Here is a 21,304-nt window from a genome sequence, read left to right as displayed (position 1 = left end):
CACCGACACTCCTAGAGCTCTCTCCCTGTCAGACACACTTGTGTGCACCTGTGCTTTTTAGTTACACGCACGTGGGTGGTTCTGTAAAGATTCTGACCTTAGGAGATCTTTTCTAATCCCCTGGGGACGCAAGACTTACCTTGTTCTTCCCGCAGCACGTGCCGGGGTGTGCTCGTGTGCTCGTGGCCTCGTCCCCTGTGTCCCGTAACGGCGAGGCGGTTTGGTAAACCGTGACTCATCCCTTCTGTGCAAAATCCTCTTCGGAAACAAATATTTACCGAGCGGTTACTTCCTATCCGAGGGCCACCGAGGTGAGCCGAAGCACACGGATTCCAGCCTCCCCAACGTGGAGAGGGGTGCGTTCCGGGTTTCCGAATTAGCCTGTTAGGGACAGTGCTGTCGCGAAGTCATTTGTGTCTGGGGGTGCCAGACACCCCCAGACACATGAGCGTCCTTAGTCCTTAGCGTCAGGTCCCTTAGTGCACCTGAGACTCTAAGCCTGCAGCCTGTGGGGCGGGTGGGGGGCAGGGAGGCAGGGGTGAGTACCCCCATCTCTCCCTCTGCCCCAGCCCCTACTGAGCCACACCAGAGACCCGAGGGCCGAGAATGGGCAGGTGCTGTGTGTCGAGGCCCAGCTCGGGGCCTGAGAACAAGGGAGGAGAAGGAAGGAGAAGCAGGGCACGGAGCGGTTCTTAGCACCCCGTTGCTGCATCAGAGGACGTGCATGTTTGTGTAGCCGCTGCCAAGGGGCCTTTAGCAAAAACCCATGCCCATTTAACTTCCCACCAGGTTCGCAAGGGTATTCTTGCCAACCCTGGAAAAGACCGATTTTGAGTGTTTGCCCATCCCTGAGTGACGGTTTGCTGTTGTGTTTCCCTGATTCTCACTGGAGCCAGGCTCTGCGTTTCCCGGTGCAGTCACTGAACACCCAGAGAAACGGGGCTCCGGCAATGAAGAAACCGCCTTCTTTTGCAACGGGGGTTGCTTCCGTGAGTGGCCCCCTAAGGCCCCATGAGGGCCAGCCTCTCAGAAGGGCTGGTGACCTTTTTCTTCTGATGACGAGACCCTGCAGCTCGGCTCCAGGAGGCAGGAGCAGATCCCCGTCTGTGTGTCCTGTTCTCTGGGGCAGGAAAACGTTTCCAGAAGCCTCCAGCAGAGTTTCGTTTATCTCTCACTGCCAAGGGCTGTGTCACACGCCCCGTGCCAAAACACGTCTCTGGCAAGGGTGACAGAATGACCCCGAATGACTTGGTCTATTGACGCCGGTCCCGGCAGGATCTGTGTGGTTCAGGAAAACTCTAGAGCAGCCATATGTTTATGTTACTTGGTACTGTAATCTCTCCGAGCGCCCGGAAGTTGGGGTCCTGGCTCCCTATGGCACTCACTCAGCATTAAAAAAAAAAAAGATCACAAGTAGGCAGAGAGGCAGGCAGAGAGAGAGGGGGAAGCAGGCTCCCTGCTGAGCAGAGAACCTGCCCGATGTGGGGCTTGATCCCAGGACCTTGAGATCATGAGCTGAAGATAGAAGCTTTAACCCACTGAGCCACCCAAGAGCCCCCTCACTCAGCATTTGGGAGCGTACATGAGGGCACGAATGCCTTGATCGGCCTGGCTAAACTGTGATAAGATAGGGTTGGTTGGGTATAAGGAACCTTTGGTGCATCCTTGAAACTTGTTACTCCTTGAACTTATTTGTACCATTCTGAAGGAAATGCACGGAGAGCCAGCCTGGGATTACGTGTGCTGCGTGCTGCAGGGGACAGGGGGCAGTGAGGTTCTCAGGGGGTGGGGGGTGTTTTAAGAAGGTTGGGGGGCTGCACCTCAGGCTCTCTGTGCATGGCCTGGCTCATGAACCAGATTTAGGGAGGTCCCCCTTCAGGGAAGAAGGTACCACTTGGCCCAAAGCCAGGAATAAATGCCTTTTCTAAAAGATTTCATTCATTTATTTATTTAGAGAGCACGGTTTGGGGGGGGGCACAGAGGGGGAGAGAGAAGAGACTCTCAAGCAGACCCCTGCTGAGTGAGGAGCTGGACAAGGGGCTGGATCTCACCACCTTGAGATCATGACCTGAGCCAAAATCAGGAGTCGGACGGTTAACCACCCGAGCCACCTCTGCACCCCTAAATGCCTCGTTATTTTTATTATTTCTGTTACCACCTCATATGATCATGATGCTAGTCTGAGATCATTCTGGTTCTTTCCTTCTTAGCTTTTTGGAGTGTTTTCCTTTTTCTTGGTTTCTAGTGTTTCCATTCAGAAAGTAGAGCTTGGCAAGTCTCTGGAGTTTCCTAGCATTGCCTGGCCTTTTCCTGTAAACTCCGGTTTTCTGAGCCCTTCTCACTGGCCATGGCAGTGCCCCTCCCCGCAGCGGCTCATCCTGCTGTTCAGTCTGACACATGCCTGCCGCCCCCCCCCGCCCCCAGACCTGTCTGTACCACCCTCCCACGCTCCCCTATCCATATCCACCCCCTCCCAACCTCCACCCTTGGAGAGCGTTTTTACTCCTGCCGCTTTGGTCTGATGTGACATTTCCAAAGTCAATGGTTCCCTCTACTGGCCTGGCTTGGAAAAGTACATTTCAAGTACCTAGAGTCAAACCAGTCAAATCTTAGGCAACTCAAATTCTGTAACATTTCCCCATTTTTAGAGGAACACGAGTTTATTGTCTGTTTGCTTCCCTTGAATAAAGGAGTAAATAAGATTCTTAACCCAAGGCTGATAGTCAATAAAATTCCGGGTGAATTAACAATTAATTCTTGTGATATCCATGTAATTCTTAGGTAATGTGAGTGATAGCTTGATAATTAACAACCATTTTGATAAGTGAATTTTTTTTCCAAGGTAGAAGTAATCCTTGCATCTTACCATTTACCAAATATGGGCTTATTGAGTTTGGAGTCAGCTGGAAGTTTTCAATGTATGAGCATGGTCATAAGGGTTTTAGTGGTGATGGGGATCCATAGCCACAGGGGAATGTGGACCTGGGATATCATAGTTCAGGTGCCTAATCCAAGTTTGGGAGACCAGGGAAGAGCTTCCATTGCAAGAGATGGTTCATCAAGTATCTGGGTAACAAAAGAGCAACAAGTTTATAGACATGTATACCTGTGTATGCACGGGAGCTACCCAGGGAAAAGTGAGTAACTCAAAGAAGTGACTTAGAACTCCAGCTCACATGGGATCCTCAGCAAAGAACAAATATGGGGAGAATTTGCAGAGAGAATAAAGTAGTTTTAGGCTTCCAGAGATGGCATTTTTTGGGAAAGATAACTAATGCTAGATAAAGACTGGAAGGTTTGTTGTGTAGACTTCTCTGGCACCACTTCTAGGCTGACGAGATCTCAGTTGCCCTAGTGATTAACTTCTGTCCTTTCTGGTACAGAGGGAAGGAGGGACTTCTTCAGAAATTTATGTCTTGTTTTTAGGCAGATGGGGGAGTCTAGGGAGCCTTTCTTGTGTCTACCTTCAGTTCAGAATTATCCTGTGTCAAAGTAGCATATTGCTAGTGGTTTCTTCTACTACCTTTCCATGAGTAGGGCCAGATTAAAAGGAGCTAGCTTGTTAAAGAGTTGGGACTTCATCTAAGAAGTAGAAACCATAAAGTGTTTAAAGTGGTAGTTGTCTTGATCAGAAGAGTTTCTTCTTGGAGTTATCAAGTTGGTAGTTTAGAGAAGTGATGGGAGGGCAGAAATGGGACCAGGGAGGACAGTTAGGGGAGGGGCTGTAGCCAGGTGGGGGAATGGTGGCCCAGATCAGGAAGTAGATATGGGGATGGAGAAACAAGGATAGACTGCAAGACATTTAAGAGATGGAGGTTGGCAGAATTGCATGACAGTTAGAATGGGAAAAAGTGAGGGAGAGCTGAAGACAGAGCCTAGCTTTCTGGCTTGGACACCTATGCCATTGGTGATGTTCGTCACTAAAAAAGAAACATGACAGAGAGGAGCAGGTTCAGAAGAAATATGTTTTGGGTTTGATTTGTTTGTGAGACTCTCCAGATGAAGTATCCATTAGACAGATATTTAGATAAGAAAGTCAGGAAGAGAGACAGAGCTGAAGAGTTTCAGGGTGATAATGGATCCAGGAGAGTGGATAGGTCATGAAGGAAGAGTGTAGGGATAAGAGGAAGGTTAGTCATGCATCTGAGACAAAGCAGCATTTCAGGAAGAAGAGAACAAACTTGTAAAGGAAATTGAGAAGGAGAGACCGGTGTGATAGGAGGAAAATCAGAAGGGCGAACTCAGGATATCCACGAAAAGAGAGTGTTTCAGAAAGGATTGGATGGACAAAGGATAAACACTGGAGAGGTCAAATTATGAGGAAAACTGACTTATAGCTCTTGGGGTTCCTTAAAATATGGTCATTGGGGACTGATGGAAAGCAGTTTCAGGAGGATTTGGGGAGTGTGAGTAGCAGGAGTGAGAGCAGATGACTCTGGAAGTTGAACTGAGAAGTCCGATGACTGAGGGTCAGGGCTGGAGTCGAGAGACAGGTCTACAGGATTATTATTGGTCATTGCAATGGACTGGATGTTTATGTTCCTTCCAAACTTGTGTTCAATCCTGACCCCAAGATGATGGTATTAGGAGGTGGGCTTTTGGGAGGTGATTAGGTCGTGATGGTGGAGCCCTCAGGAACAGAATTAGTGCTCTTACAAAAGCGACTCCAGAAAGTTCCCTCCCCTCTTCTGCCCTGTAGGGACAAAAGAGGAAGAACAGCAGTCTGTAAATCGGGAACCAGACCCTGGATCTGTGAGCATCTTGATCTTGGACTCCGTAGCCTCCAGAACTGTGAGAAAGAAATGTTTAAGCCACCCAGCCTATGGTAGCTTGTTAGAGCAGCCTAATTTTTTTTTATTTTTTTAAAGATTTTATTTATTTATTTGTCAGAGAGTACACACAAGCAGGCAGAGAGGCAGGCAGAGGCAGCGAGAGAAGCAGGCTCCCCGCCGAGCAAGGAGCCCGATGCGGGACTCGACCCCAGAACCCCAGGATCATGACCCGAGCCAAAGGCAGCGGCTTAACCAACTGAGCCACCCAGGCGTCCCTAGAGCAGCCTAATTATACATAATTTCTTTTTTTTTTTAAGATGGGAGACCCTTGCACATGCATATCCAGTTAGGTATTGCTGCATAACAAGAAATCCCAAACCCTCGTTGAAAATATGTTTCTTGTTCATGCATCATTGAATGGGCTGGGGATGGCATAATCTAGGCAGCTTTTGCTCACATACGTGTGAGTGAGCTGGACCCTGTTGTAGGGTGTCCTTGTGTACTTCAGCTGGGGCAGCTGTGCTCCACAGACTTCTCGTCCTCTTCCCGGGACCATCAGGCTCTCCTGGGCATGTTCTCATGAAGGTAGCTAGACTCCCTCTCACACTCCTTTCGGAGTCCTAGCCAAGTAAGTGCATTTCAAGTTTCTGCTTGCATCATGCCTTTGAATGTCCCATTGGCCAACGTGACAAAGGGGAAGGTGAAAAATTTGGGCCATCACTGCAGTCTAATGGGAATGGATTTGCAAGAAGGGAGAGGTCGGAGAGAAAGAGGAGGTCATCAGTAGCACCAATGTTCCACGGAAGTGGGTGGAGAGTGTTTACAAAGCACTGGAAAGCGGGGAGAGATTGGCATCTTTAAAGAGAAGAACCACCCTTCCTTTTTCTTAGGGAGGGAAGGGGGAGAGGCTGCTTGTGGATGTGGGGAAATTTGTGAGGTGCTGAGGGAAAGTTTGGGGGGGTTCCCTTACTGTGGTTTCTGTTCCCTCTTGGAGGTAGAAGGTACGTCATCCCGTGAGTGTGGTTGGCTGTGGGTAGGGGATTTAAGCGGGGGAAAGTTTGTGCTCACTTCGGCAGCCATCCACTAACATCGGACAATACAGAGATTAGCCTGATCCCCGAGCAAGGATAACATGCAAATTCATGAATGACGTTCCATGTTTAAAAAAAGAAAAGAAAAGTAGTGGGAAGGTTAGAAATTTTCCATGTGGGGCTTGGGGGATAGTCAGCTGGGAAACGGAATCGTAGGTGGACCGTGTGGAGGGGCCAGGCAAGCTTTCCCTCCTGGACCCCGTGGTGTCACGGGTTCCCACCCTCATAAAGTCACTCGGCAAACGTGTCATTGGCCCACCATAGTGGACCCGGAAACCTGTCGGGCAGGCCATACCAGAAGTCATCTTGGGCTTTTTCGTTTCTGCTAATGGCTCGGCCAAACAATCAAGTCCTGGCCTTCCCTTCTTGAGGAGCCCTCAAAGTCGGCCATACCTCTCCACCACCTACCTGGCCTCCCGGCACTCATTGCGTGCCCACCACTGAGGAAGCCTTGGGTGCAGTGGGGAGAGAAACTGCACCCAGCTGCCCACCCAGAATCATTGTCCTACCTTGTGTTCTTGTCAAGGGGCCCCACATTAGATAACCCCCTTTTTTTATTTTTAAAATTTCAGAATTTTAAAAATTTTTTGAAGATTTTATTTATTTGAGAGAGAGAGAGAGAGAGAGAGAGCGCACACAAGCAGGGGCGGGGTATAGAGGCAGAGGGAGAGGCAGACTCCCCAGTCAGCAGGGAAGCCCACGCGGGGCTTAATCCCAGGACCCTGGGATCGTGACCTGAGCCGAAGCTAGACCCTTACCCCACTGGCCACCCAGGCACCCCATAGATTCCCCATTTTAAATAAACACTTTTGGTTTTAGACTAGTTAGACTCATGGAAGAGCTGCAGAAAGGGTACAGAGAGTCTCACATGCCTGCAGCCGGTGTCCCCTATCGTTGGGATCTTATAGTAGTGGGATACGTTTGGCACAATGATGAACCAGGGTCGATGCTCTGTTATCATTCACTCAAGCCCATTTTTTCCCCAGACTTCCTCATCTTTCCTGTAATGCCCCTCTTCTGTTCCAGCATCCCGTGGGGGGCCCATATTACATTTAGCTGTCACGTCAGGCTCCTCTTGGCTGTGACGGTTTCTCACACTTTCCTTGTTTTTATGACCTTGACATTGTGGGGAGTATTGGTCAAGGAGTTGGTGGAATGTCCCTTAGTTTGGGTGTGCCTGCTCATGATTAGACTAGAGTTACAAGTCAGGGGAGTGGGGAGGATGCCGGAAGAAAGTGACAGTCTCATCACATCTTATAAAGGGTACCATTTAAAAAAAAAACAAAACGCAGTGACACTTGCTAAAGATGGAAAGGCAGACTTCAGGACCACTGGGATAGGCCGGGGGCCCACCGCAGCGGGATTTTGCAGTTTGGGAGAGATGTTGGCTCAACTCCGAATACGGCTCGGGCAAGTGGGAATGTATAGCCAAGGAGCAAGGTGGGGGTCAGCGGGTGGAAAATGACTTGGGGGTAAGGGAAGTTGTGGCTACACTGAGCTAATGGGGTTCTTGGTGAAGGCAGGCCAGGGTGAGCGGTCAGCGCCCCCCCCCTCCCCCGGGGGTGTGGAGGATGAGGACCGTGATCAGATCTGGAGGGTGTGGCACTGGCCGAACTGAGCAGAGTTCTCGCTAAAACTGGATTTTCCTGGAAGTTCATAGCTGGGCCTGGAAGATTCAGGAGGCCCGCCGTGGTCTTTGTAGGTAGAGCCGTCGAGGTGACTCATCACTGCTGGTGTTCACTTGGTCACCTGGTGGAGGTCATGTTTGTCGGGTGTCTCCACTGCCCCCTGCCCCGCCCCCGCTCGCTGTAGCGGGTCTTTGGAAGGAAGCCACAAGGCACAGCCCACTAGTTAAGGAGCGGGTTGTTGCATTCCAGCTCCTGGAGAGTGTGCTATCTCCACGAATGATTCGGGATTTTTCTGCGAGGCACTTGCCACACACCCCGTCCTCTGTAAGTTTCACCGTGGTGATGCCGATATTACCTCCCATTTCCAGAAGTGGAAACAGAGACTTGGTGAAGTTGACTTGCCTTCCCAGGGCTACCCAGATTTTTAAAAAAAAGATTTTATTTATTTATTTGAGAGAGAGTGAATGAATGAGAGAGGCACAAGCTGGGGGAGGGGTGGAGGTAGGGGGAGGAGCAGACTCCCCACTGAGCAGGGAGCCCGATGCGGGACTCGATCCCAGGACTCTGGGATCATGACCTGAGCTGAAGGAAGTTGTTTAACTGACTGAGCCATCCAGGTGCCCCAAGCTGCCCAGATTTTAAGTGACAGGCTGGGACTTGAACTTGGGTATTCTCACACTCAGCTCTTCTCAGTCCTAAGCTGTGTCTATACAGGCTCTCAGTCACGCCACTGAAGCTGACGCTTCCAGAATTCACTTCACCCTTGGGTCACTTTTGCTCTTGCCTTATGCAGGCTCATGGGGGGCGTTTTGGGGGGTCTCTGTGGTGAGCCCACCCTTTGGAAGCCTTTGTCGGAGGACTTCAGAAACCAAATCCCATCCCAGAAGGTTGGATTGGGTTCAAGCTAGACTTCAGTGTGGTACGTGTTCTGGTTCTGTTATGTGAGGAAGGCCGTGTTAGCCTGTCTGTCTGTCTGTCTGCCTATTTTATTTCCCTATCATCTATCTGTCTATCTGCCTTACTAAGGAAAAGGAAAGCTCCCCTTGGTTAGTTGTCCTGGTTTTGAAGAAGTGTTCAAAGAGAAACGGCGGCAAATTAAAAATGTTGGGTTTGAGCAAAAGTCGATTCAGATCAGGCAGCATCGCATCTAACAGACAGGAAGCTCCCGCCCCCCAGGAGTTGTGCAGAGTAAGAGGAGGAAGGAAGGGGAAGGCGGGAGGAGGGAGGGAGGAAAAACAAGGACGCTGTGCAGGGCAGAGAAGTGGGATGGTTACTGCAAGGTCACTTTCCTTGAGGGGACGGCAGGGGTCTGTCCGGGAGAGGGTCAGGATCACGAGCACTGACCGGCTGATTGCTGATGGATGGGCTGAAGAGTCCGTCTCTGGGGGAACCAAAACTATAATTAAGTCTCGGTTCAGTTCCTGGGGGCTTAGCCTAAGCGACTCCATTTTGGACCCGTTGTCCTGTTTCTAACAGAAGAGAGGCTACGCTCTCGATGTCCTTGGAAGCATCTTGTCCACCCCTGATTTCATTGCACGAGGCCACCTGTGTGACAGAGGTGTCTGCTGTCCCGAGAAAGCCGGTGGGGAGGCGGGACGGATTTCATGGGCCACTGAAAGCCTGGGCCTGTAGTCATCGAGGCGGCCACGTGTTGCTTTTTCCGACTCAGCGTCAGCAGCAGAACAGTTCTGTGTAATGGGCCGTTTGCCCATTGTTTAGCTGGGTGACGAGCCTAACTGAGATCAAAGGACCCCCCCCCCCCCCCGCAGACAAATGGCATCTTCCCCACCCGGGCAGCTTGGATGACAGTGGAGGGCCCAGTGAGCGCCTGAGTCCACAAGCGCCAGCTGCTGGTCGGAATGCATGAGTCCCGTCCTGGAGGGCGCACCCATGGGTGCGGCTTGTGTCCGGAGAGGTCCTGATAGTCAGGGTTTCACTCTTGGAAGACTTCATGGTTCACCTTTTAATTTTTACCCCGAGTTCAGGAGACAGGCTGAGGCCCATGGTAAGCAGATGACAGTGGTTCTAGAAGAGTCCGCGCCCCGATTTTGGTTGAGCCCCCCAGGGAAGGGGCCTCAGGATGGCGCAGGATTGGCATCAGGATGGCGCAGAGGCCTCCCGGGGCGGGGAGGGGGTGAAGCTCATTTCACGACAGAGAGCGCTGGAGTGTCCGTGAAGCCCCAGTCTGCAGCCTGACTGGGGGGTTCCTTAGGAACATGTGTGCACTGGGAAGAGCGGGGTGGGGGCATTTCAGAGGGCGGGATCCCCAGCGCGTGAGGAAGGAGACTGGGCACCAGCCCCTCCCCCGGGGCCGGGACAGGGCCGCCCGCAGACTGCTCACGCTTGCCAGGGCCTGTTACCTGAGGCCAGCAGGGGCGAGGGTGGGGATGGCAGCTCAGAGAAGGGCAGGGCCCGGTGGGTTGGGGTAGCAACATCCCCCACGTTCCTGCCCCCTGCCTGCGCGTGTGTGTATGACAGAGACAGACAGACGGACACATCCGAGTGGTAACAGCGGATGACGGCATGAATTCGCATATCCCCGTGCCGTGATGACGACCTTCTCCCAGGGAACGCTGAGAAGTGGCTCGAGGTTCATTTTCAGTTGTGCATCTGCTCGCGCTGGCACCTCCTGCTGGGAGCTGACAGCCGATGGCCTCCAGGACCTGTCTGTCCCCTGATCAGCCAGTGTCGCTGCAGGCTCGCTCCCCTCCTGCCTGGCGTCCCCACCCTTTGCCGGCTCCCCATGGTCCCTCCTTACCAGTTGGACGACAGCTGAGCTCCCCGGTGCGGGGCGTGGGGGGTGCAGAAAACCAGAACGAACCCGTGTTGCCCTGTGTCTTGCTGTTTCCCGGCGCCTCGAGAATTACTTCCTGCAGCTGAGGGGCAGCCCGCGCAGCCGCGCCGGTGGCCTGGTCCCGGAGGTCCCCGCATGGCATCCCTGCGAACTGTGCCCAGTAAACGTTTGTGACTCTCTTTGCAGGGCACGCCACCGTCACCAACTACTTGCTGAACTATTTTCCTGGCCTCGATCTTGAGAGGAGGAACGCGTTCGGGTTCACGGCCCTGATGAAAGCCGCCATGCAGGGCCGGACGGAGTGCATCCGAGCCCTGATGCTGGCAGGTTTGTACCCGCCCACCCTGGGGGGGGGGGTCCCGAGGGTCTCTGGAAATGCTGATATTGCTCCCTTGGAGATGGTGGACTGAGATGAATCAGTTCCGTGGCAACGAAGCCTAGTGGATGCAACAGAGAATAGTGTCTTTGACGGGCGTGGCTGTAACCAGCTGAGGGAAACGGCCAAAAAGGAAAGCAAACCCTTGGGGGTGCGGTGGGAGGGAGGTCACAGTCCTGGTCACTCTGTAGGAAACCCCTCCTTGCTCCCCGATCTTCCCTCAGCCCTAGCTTCCTCTTGCCCGTGTTTGTTCTTAGAAATGTGTGTTCAGGCCTTGGCTCCAAGTGCAGGCATGTCCCGCTGAGGGTGGGCACGGGCGTGGCGGGGTGGACCCAGTAGCCATCCTACATCCCCACCTGCGGGTGGTTGGAATCACATGCTGATGTGTGTGACATGTCAGTGACATATCACCGAGCGGAAAGTTCTTAGGGGGTAGCTTTGGGTCAGCGGGCACCCCCACCTTGCCCTTTGTGACCTGGTCGTCCCGGAGGGAGCGCTTCCTTCTCTGAGCCCCCCCGCCCCGCTCCCCATCTGTGCAGTGGAAGTCATGACTTCCCTCCCACCCCCCAGGATGAGGTGTGACCCTGCTTTAGATGACTTGCTGCTGCTTTTTTTTTTTAGAGGAAACTCTTATTTGGGACGAATTTAGATGTATGGAAAGTGACAGAAATAGTACAGAGTCCCACATAGCCCTCACTCGTCCCCGGCACGTCACCGTCTTACGCAGGGGCCGACGCTGGTTCGTTCCTGTTACTGAGCTCTGGGCTTTACTCAGATTTTGCATCCATTGCTGTCCCCCTTCTGTGCCGGGATCCCATCCAGGCTCCCACATGGAATTGTCCTGTATCTGCCGTGTCCCGTGGCTGGGGACAGCGGCTCCATCTCCCCTCGTCGCTCCTGACCTGACCGTCTCCATACCGGCCCGTATCCGGTGTCCCCGGCCTGTCTGGCATTTTCCTGGTGATCACAGTGGGGTTGTAGGATTCCCAGCTTGCTTGGCTTTCTCTTCCCCCACGTCCATCTAAGTGCTTTGGGACGTGGCGACAGGCTTCAAAGAAGAAACCTTCCATGGAAATAATAAAAAAAAAAAGTAATTAGATTTAATCCCATCGATCGTGCTTTTGACTCTGACAGTTTTCATTTTTTTTTTTTAAAGATTTTATTTATTTATTTATTTGACAGACAGAGATCACAAGTAGGCAGAGAGGCAGGCAGAGAGAGGAAGGAAAGCAGGCTCCCCGCTGAGCAGAGAGCCCGATATGGGGCTCGATCCCAGGACCCTGGGATCGTGACCTGAGCTGAAGGCAGCAGCTTAACCCACTGAGCCACCCAGGTGCCCCCAGTTTTCATTTTTTAAAGGCAAGATAATGGTTTCGGCCACGTTGAGGCCTTGTCTATCCTAGAGCAACAAGAGGTGGTTCTTCCTAATTAAACGGTGTTCATGATGGTTTTGTGTTTGGAGGAAGCTTCGTCTGCATTTACTACTTCTGGAGTTAGTTATAATGGAGTTATATGATTGTATATGTATATTATATATATTATATTGATTATAACTATGATTGATCAGTCGATTGATTTTTTTTTAATGTTTCAGGATTTTATTTAAATTCTACTTAGTTAACATGTAGTGTAATATTAGTCCCAGGAGTAGAATGTAGTGATTTAAAACTTACAACAGCCAGCGCTCATCACACCGAGTGTCCTCCTGAATGCCCATCCCCCACCTAGCCCATCCCCCCCCACCTCCCTCCAGCAGCCTCACTGTGTTCTTTATGGTTAAGAGTCACTCTTTTTTTTTAAGTATATGTGCTGCCGAAGCGAGCACGGTTAAGAGTCACTCTTACAGTTTACCTTCCTCTCAGATTTTTTTCTTTTCCTAGTAATTTACTTTTTTTTTTTTTTTTTAGATTTTGTTTATTTATTTGAGAGAGAGAGTGAGCAAAAGAGAGAGCACAAGTGTGGGGGCGGGGGAAAGGGGAGAGACAGAGGGAGAAGCAGGAAGCAGACCCCCCACTGAGCAAGGAGCCCGATATCGGGCTCGATCCCAGGACCCTGGGATCATGACCTGAGCTGAAGGCAGACGCTTCACCAACTAAGCCACCCAGGTGCCCTGAAATTTACTTTTTTAACCAAGAATTTATGGTGTCAGTCATATCACTGCATTTTTCCTGATGAGTTCATGTGAACTTTGGACAAACCCTTTTGTTTTTAGGTCCGTTGCCTTCCCATGACTGTGGAAACTGCTCGGGTTTTGCTGTCCCTCCGCTGCTTTCCGGGGTCTGGTGGCGGTTCGGGCGTCTGCTAGGCTCTGAGAGGACCGCAGAAGCATACCTGGGGGCTTGAAGCCGGGCCCGCGGCAGGACAGCGCGCCCAGGGCCAGCCTTGTTTTCTTCCCCGTCGGTGACGGATAATGAATCCGACCTTGGGTTCTATGCACTACTCTCCCTCTCCTGTTCCCTCCCCCGAGCCCTGCCCTGCCGCATCAAAATCTAGAACAGTCCACAGGCATGCAGACCCCGGCGCGGCCGTCCTTGACTGTTCGTTGTCAGAGCGGGGTGGTCAGGAGAACTAACTCGGAAGCCAGGACTGCCGGTTTCAGAGTCCAGCCCCTTCATGTATCCGCTCTGGACCGGGGCCAGTCACCTAATGCGAGGGGCCTCCGTTTCCCCTTCTGTGAAGTGAGGCAGGTGCCGGTGGCTGCTGCGGGAGGGCTTGATGGGGACAGAAGACCCCCCCTTCACAGCACTGGGGCGCACTCAGGCCTTCGGTCTGCGCCGGTTGTCATTATCGTTTCCGGGGGGCTTGTGTGCTCAGTAATTATTTGTCACGTGACTGAAAAGCAGTGGTATGGTTTTTCCCCTTGGGATAACACACTCAAACTTTCCCGCTGAGGGCGATGTGCTTATTGCTCGGGGTTTCTAAACGTTGGCACTGTTGACATCTGCTGGCGCTGGGTGGTGGGGCGCTGTCCTGGAAATTGCAGAATGCTCGGCAGCCCTGCGCGTGACAACCAGACGTGTCTCCAGACGCTACCAAGTGCCCCCTGGGGTGGGGGTGGGGGCGAAGTCCCCTCCTGTTGAGAACCACTCATGTGACTAATTGGGAAAGGATAGAAAACATGAAAAGGGCATCTTTTCCCTCTTACAAGCATTTCCTCTTTCCAGTTTTGTCTATATTCCTCTGTAAGTAAAAATCTTCTTGGAGAGTTTTGGAGTGACCCTCTAAGATTGTGGTTGTTTAACTTCTAGAGATTTAAATTTCCTTGTCTTACTAAGGTGGCCGACGCTTCCTTTCCCCAGGAAAACACAGGACGTTTTTCCTTTACAGTAGTTGTGCATGTATGTTTTATTTCTTTATTTTTTATTTTTTTAAAGATTTATTTATTTATTTGACAGAGATCACAAGTAGGCAGAGAGGCAGGCAGGCAGAGAGAGAGAGAGAGAGAGAGAGGAGGAAGCAGGCTCCCTGCTGAGCAGAGAGCCCAATGCTGGGCTTGATTCCAGGAGCCCGGAACCATGACCCAAGCCGAAGGCGGAGGCTTAACCCACTGAGCCACGCAGGCGCCCCTGCATGTATGTTTTAAAAGAAAAAAACAAAAACCTGTGTGATCGAAGTCCCTCGACTGGGGGACAGACAGCATGAAGGATCCTTGTTGGGATACTTAAAAAATTGGCGCAAGTATTTTTGTCTTGTTATTTACATTTAATATATCAGCATTTAGAAAAACTGAAACCTTTAAAGATATGAATGCCAGAGTATTTCTTTGGGTTGACGTTTCAACAGAGTGTGCGTTTGTGTGCGGCTGGGCAGGGTTCCGTGAGAGCTGATCACAGAAGGGCACCCTGGGGTCATTCCGGAAGCAGAAGGCACAAGCAGGATTGTGTGTGAATGGTCAGGGGTCAGGGTAGAGGGGTGTAGCCCATTCTCGTGTTTTCAGGTGCAAGCGTCACTCTGTACTTGGGAGTATTTCTGTCCCTGAGTTGAATTTCCAAGTTGGAACTTCATTATGTTCGGTAAGACCCGTTTCCTTTGAGAAATGATGGATGATTGAATTGGGCGCCCCCTCCACTGTTTAGATTTTCCAGTCGTTCCTAACATCCAGACAAGCATCGTCATCTTATCTTACCTTGTCAGGCAGAATGAAATAACATTAGAATGATCAAAACGTTAGATTTTCCTAAAAACGTAACCAGGTTCTGAAAAGCTGATTTATGGGCTCTTTGGTTTTTGGTTTCCCGAGGAATAATGTCAGCCCAGCTGATAAGCATCGCAAGTGGGGCTGCGGGTTCTTGTTAATTCCGTGGAATACTAATGCCCCCGAGTGACAGGTCTATTTAAATAAGTGGCTCTGAGAAGGCATAACGAGGCCATGATTTTCTCTGAAGGGAAGCAGAGCTCAGTGGAGGTTGGCTGGCGCCAGACTCGCTTCAGGGAACCGGCTTTTATCCCTGAAGTGTGTGATTGCAGCGGCGTTTGGGAAGCAGACACAGGCAGACAAGATGCTCGCCTCTGCCCGTGATTCCGGGCAACAAGGCAGCCCTCCGGGAGGTGTCGGGCCTTGTTTAACGAGGGAGACGCAGTCCCGCTGTTGGCCCCGTGGTCGTGCCAGTCCCGACTGTGTGCTTCTGGAGAGCCGGGTGATTTGATATCACTGCAGAGGTTTCTTTCTGTTGACCGGGAAAACATGGCTTTCCTGTGACCTGAGAGTTGGCCGAGTTGGGATAGTCTCCAGTGATCGTGCGGCGGAAAGGCTAAGAGTCAGGCGTTCCGTGTCCCCGAGGCCGGTGTCTTAGCTTGGGCATTTCGCTGGCCTGAAAGCAAACCTGGACACGAGGGCGTGGGGGCAGGTAGTTTTTCTGGAAGGTGAGCCGGGAAGCGGCGTGAAGGAGAGGGAAGGGGGTCCCTCGGGCAGCCGGGGGTGGGCAGCCGGCGGTCGGCCCTGCTGACACCCTCCATGGGGCCAAGTACAGGGTATCTTGGAAATGCCTTCGGGGTGGGGCAGGCTGGAAGCAGGTGTTCTGTCCTTCCCGCCCTCCAGATCGGGTCTCTTTCCTGAGATCCTGAATCCCGATTCATTTCCTCAATTATACCCCAGGTCCCCAAGACCCAGGGCGGGCTGGCACAGGAGGAGACCGGCAGGGACTGGTCCACAGGGGTCCCGTGTGACCAGAAAGGCCTCTTGGTGGAAGGGGGGCCAGAGCTGGGCTTGGAAGGGTAGAGAATATGGGGGGCTGGCAGAGAGACAGGAGAGGAAGGGGCGCAGCCGGGCTCTGGCTGCTTATTGCTGGTCCCGCGAGCCAGCCGCGACTCGGGGGGATGCCTCTGAGCGGGAATGACGGAAGGTCGCTTGTTTTTCTTTAGCGCCTTTAGAAAGCTTTCTGCTTCCCATCCCAGACGTCCTGACTTGACCGTGGCTGAAAGAAAACAAGCATGTTTTTCTCACCTCACCAGAAGCCTTGCGGTGGGCAGTCACGGAGCTGCCCTGAACTCCGTGAGGACATCACAGAACTAGGTTCCTTTTTCTGTCCCCCCAGCTCCCCCCTCTATGGCCCCCCTGTGGCTTGGTCACCAGAAGTCCAGGCTTCAGACGGGAAACAGCACCACCAACCGCACGGTCGCTTTTATCAGCGTTCAAAAGCCTTTTCTTTGGGGCTCACGGACCAGCTGTAAGGGAGGCGAAGGGAAAGGGGAACGGGACTGCGGTTACGGGGTCAGACCGGTAACTCTCGGCTGGGGGTGTGTGTTGCCCCCCGCGCCCCCCCCCACCCCCCACGAACATTTGGTAATCTCTAGGGACATTTTGGTCTGTCACAACTGTAGAATCCCACTGGCATCTACTGGGTAGGGACAGGGGCTGCCGTCAGAAGTCTTACCAAGGCACAGGAGAGCCCCCACACCACAGATCCGTCCCCAAACATCAGTAGTTCCGAGGTGGGAAAACCCCGGGTTATAGCAGTCACAGTGTGTCGCCTAGAACTGAGTGTGTTGCGGCCTTGAGGAAAACAGAGGACTGTGTGTGGACCGCTCACAGCATTCCACGTGGCGGCAGATGGATCCCTGGGCAGGAGCCCAAGTTTTGTCTGTGTGGCCGGAGCTCTGGGCAGAACAGCCTTGGGTTGGGGGTGAGGAGGCCCACAGTCCACGGGCAGGAGGTGCATACGCTGGCCTGTCACAGACCTCCGTGTTCTCCAAAAGGTTTCTTTCTTTCTTTTTTTTTTAAGACTTTATTTATTTATTTGACAGAAAGAGAGATCACAAGTAGGCAGAGAGGCAGGCAGAGAGGGGGAAGCAGGCTCCCCGCCGAGCAGAGAGCCCAATGCGGGGCTCGATCCCAGGACCCTGGAATCATGACCTGAGCTGAAAACAGAGGCTTTAACCCACTGAGCCACTCAGGCGCCCCACTCCAAAAGGTTTCTATATTGAGTGTCGATCATGGGTGCTGGTCTGCCCTGATTTAATCATGGCGTCCAGGCCGTTAACGTTGCCCTCGCTGATTGCTAAGGGAACTGGGTCCCCAGATTACAGCATGACTCACGCCCCGGGCCGCACCCCCGTCAGCCTGGCCTTGTTCTTCAGAATGTGTGTGGTTTCCAGGACCATCTTGAAAAGGCCCGAGGAGGAAACAGGACGCGTGCTACACTTTGGACAGCTGTTCCTTTAGTTTTCCATTAGCTTTTGAGAAATGGCTCTCTGCAGCCGTGTTCATTAAGATTTTAATTTTGCAGTTTGTACCTTTTTAAGTGACATGCAATTAATTAAGGTTTAATGTGTCATCTATTTTTTGCGGTGACATTTTTACTGCCCCCTTTTCATTTTTGTCAGTTTATAAATTGTACTCTGGCTAATGAGTTCCATCCCGATTTCCAGTTCCAAATAATTACCACTCTTTTAATATGCCTATTTTTTAAATGTGCCCCAGAGTGAAGAGCATTATGAGGCGATCTCAGGTGGGCTGGGCCTGCCTGGGCTGGGCGATGGTGGGGGGCACTGCAGGGGTGTAGGGGCAGGGAGGCTGGTGAGCCCTCCTCACCTCCGCTGAGCACACACTGAGCCGATGCCGCGTGTCAGACACCTGGGTCTGCGTGGGATATAAATGCTGAAGCTTCTGCCAGTCCTGGTCCCCGGGGAGCTCACAGACTAGATAATTGCCCTACTTCTCCACATTGCTTTGCCAGGGAAAGTATGACTAATGGGACCTGAAATCCTGAATGATTTTTAACTGTGTATGGGGCTGAGATTGGACCAAGATTAATTGAACAGCAATTCCTTATTAATTTCTCTTATAGTACCACACTGAAATTTATGAACATTTCATCAAGTTGAGTTGAAGTTTAAATTTGCAGTATTAGGAGGGGGCGGTGCACGGTGTGAGGGAGATTTATTAAGGAAGTGACTAGTGTAAGGGAGACAGGGTGTAGGAAGCAGGGTTCTCTAGAGACAAATAACCAATACGAAATATACATTTAAGAGATTTATTTTAAAGCATTGGCTCACGTGATTTTGGCGGTTGGAGAGCCCAAAAGTAGTGGGAGCAGGCCATTAGGATGGAAACTTGGACAGGAGTTAATGCTGCAGTCTTGAGGCTGAATTCTTTTTTCTCCCCAAATCTTTAACTTTTGGTATGAAGGCCTTCAACTGATTGATTAAGACCCACCCACATTATTGAAGGTAATTTCCCTGACTCAGTCAACTGATTGTGGATGCTAACTACACCTAGATGGGTGTTTAAATCCCTGGGTACTATAGTCTGGCCACATTGACACAGCTAACTGTCCGAGAGGAAGCGGTCTTCCCTGCAGGACGGCAGGAAGTGTACAGGGCTGAGAACTTCTGTTACCAGCTTTGAGGCCTCTGGTAGGTCCCTTGGGCCGTGTGACTACCATCCCTCAGTGCACGCCTCCTACCAGCCAGGATGAGATATGTCGAGGAAAAAAAAAGGAGGAAGATGTGTGCTTTGCCCTGGAGAAGCCCACGGTCTGGTAAAGAGGGTAGACCCGGGACCTACTAACCACTGAGTACAAGAAGTGAAGGGAGCACACATTTCTTGCAAAATAAGGACCCTCACATTCCTCCTATGAGATCAATGAGGAAAACGTGAGATGATAAGTAAAGGGGATGCCAAATGCTTTGCAAGTGATCATTCCCTTTAGTATTCTAGAACATTCTGGTAACATCACTGAAGTCTTCATGAGACACCTTTGCTGTTGAGTCATCTCTCCATTGCTGGAAAGCCATGAAATCTTATTTCTTTAAAAATTCCAGGATGTAGGGACTGTGTTCAGGCGGTTTTGTTTAGGAAAGGTAAGCCCTTCAACGGAGCACTTCTGTGGGTTGTATAGTAATGACAGTGCAGGCAAGTAGTTCCCGGTAAGATGCACGTTCATCCGTGGGGCACAGCCTCAGGTAGTCTGCCACTGGGTTTCGGAAGTTTTACCTTTGATCCATTTCCCTCTTCCGTTTCCTGCCATTGGCCAGGGAAGTTCTTGTGGCCGTCGCCCATGACTGTGTGTGTTTGCATTTTTTTCAGGGGCAGACGTCCATGCCAGGGACCCCCGCCGTGGGATGTCGCCCCAGGAGTGGGCCGCTTACACGGGCCGGTTGGAGGCCGTCCGCCTCATCCAGAGGCTGCTGGAGCGACCCTGCCCGGAGCAGTTTGGGGAAAAGTACAGACCGGAGCTGCCGCTGCCCCCGGAGGCCACTCTGAAGCCCACGGGCTCCAAAAACTGCTTGCAGAGGCTCACGGAGCTTGTGCGGTCCGCTCTGACCTCCCGCTCACGCCAGGGCCTGGAGGATGGGGGCGTCCTGGACCACATGGTCAGGATGACCACGAGCCTGTACAGCCCCGCCGTGGCCATCGTCTGCCAGACTGTGTGCCCCGAGAGCCCCCCCTGTGTGGGGAAAAGGCGGCTGGCGGTGCAGGAGATCCTCGAGGCTCGCGGGAGCCGGGATGCGCACGCCCGGGAGAGTGACAAGATCGAGGGCTCCGAGCAGCGGTTCCGGACCTCGCAGGCTGCGGGGGTCTCCAGAGAGGGGACCCCGCAGGCCGGCCTCCCGGCTCCGCAGCTGCCAGGGGCCCCGCGGAGGGCCAGCCTCCTGCCCCTGCAGCTGCTGAGAAGGAGCAGCGTGCGGCCCGGCGTGGTCATCCCCCGGGTGCGCATCAGCAAGGCGCCGGCGCCCACCTTCCAGCCCGAGCGGGCCTCCGCCAAGGGCAGCACCAAGGACAGCGCGCACCTGCAGCTCCCCAAGTGGCGGTACAAGGAGGCCAAGGAGGAAAAGCGGAGGGCGGAGGAGGCGGAGAAGCAGCGGGCGGCGGCGGCGCAGAAGGAGAAGCGGGCGCCCTCCTGGAGGAAAAGGACGTGAGGGCTGAAGCGCGTGAGGTCGGGGAGGAGGCAGTGGGGCTCCGCGCTCGGACAAGGATGCCGCCCTCCTGCCCTCACCCCTCCCGGAGCGCGGCTCCCCCCTGCGTGTCCCCAGCCGGGCGCCCAAACGCCGCCGTGTTAGTTCAGGCTGCACCGTGGAGTGATGGGGCGGGCGCCAGTCCATTAGCCTAGAACCAGTTCCCCTGGAGACCTGGCCGGCAACTCTGCCCCAGAGCCTACCTTTTGAACCTCACTTGAGAAATTTAGAAGAATTTTGTATTTTTAATTATGATCACATTTGCAGCATTTTCCTGGTGATGGGCTGTTTGTATTTAAGACGGTTTTAATACATTTGCCCGAAGACCCTTTGTTTAGCATACTGTTTCTGGCAATAATTATTTGTGATATCTCTGTGATTTCATACGGAATTCGTGGAAGTCTCCCCTTTCTTCTGTTTGTCTTTCCTTCTCATTGTAGGCATGCATGAGCATTATATGTTCCCACTGATTTGATGAAGTGATTCTGAACATTTTTTTCTATCCGATGGAGGCATTTCCTTTTCCAGCAAAATGAGGACATGAGACAGGAGAATCAGACGTCCTGGTATCTTATTTTATAGCTCTCTTACTTAGACGGTAATAATAACGAAGAAAAACCTATTGTCAAAGTATGAAACCATGCACGGAGAAGCATGTACTTATTGCTAGAACTAAGTATCTTAAGCAAGGGACTTTAGATAAACCGGATGCAAAGCCTTTAACATATTCAAAAATAGATACGAGAAAAACCTGTTATTTAATAAAGCGGAGGCAAATGTAATCAGTTTTTACCAGAAGTACAAAATTAAGTCCTCTGTGCTTTCAGATAAATTGAATTCAGATACGCTTAAAATACAAAAAAAAGATGCAAAAGGATAAGGCCCCAGAGTGATACAATCTGCTGGAAAGGGGGAGGGGCCAGAGGAACAGGAATATTAAGCCAACTTGTTTTAGGCAAATTCTCCTGGAGTGGGCTGGATGGTGCCCTCCTCCAGCCTCACTTCCAAAGAGTCCCTGGTGTGGAATTACTTTTATTTTTCCTTTGATGACTGTGTGTGATGTTCAGTATCTCCTCATGCGGACTTTGTAGAATTTCCAAGATGCGGGGACCTGGGCAGAGCACGTATGGGATTTGCCCTGGGCCCTGAACTCTCCGTGCGAGTTTCTGTCCATACTTTTTTTTTTTTTAATCTCCAAAGCACTGAGAAATTCTAATGAATCTCTGGCCATCTGGGTTATAGAGTAT

At 52.0% G+C, this 21,304-nt stretch overlaps 1 protein-coding gene across 1 annotated transcript in view; it reads left to right on the top strand.

The window, feature by feature from the left end:
- The window catches only part of ANKRD33B (ankyrin repeat domain 33B), a 72,045-nt gene extending 51,138 nt beyond the window's left edge, over positions 1–20,907 (top strand). Inside the window, exons 3-4 of the mRNA XM_080804772.1 lie at positions 10,472–10,612; positions 19,189–20,907. Coding sequence (XP_080660898.1) covers positions 10,472–10,612; positions 19,189–20,021 — 974 coding nt within the window. The 3' untranslated portion in view covers positions 20,022–20,907. The remainder of the gene's footprint in view (positions 1–10,471; positions 10,613–19,188) is intronic.
- Positions 20,908–21,304: the final 397 nt, after the last annotated feature.

Source organism: Martes martes (genome assembly GCF_963455335.1).
Source record: "Martes martes genome assembly, chromosome: 5".
Lineage (NCBI taxonomy): Eukaryota > Metazoa > Chordata > Mammalia > Carnivora > Mustelidae > Martes > Martes martes.
The sequence above is the reverse complement of the archived record's forward strand: the minus strand, read 5'-3'. Positions and strand labels throughout refer to the sequence as shown.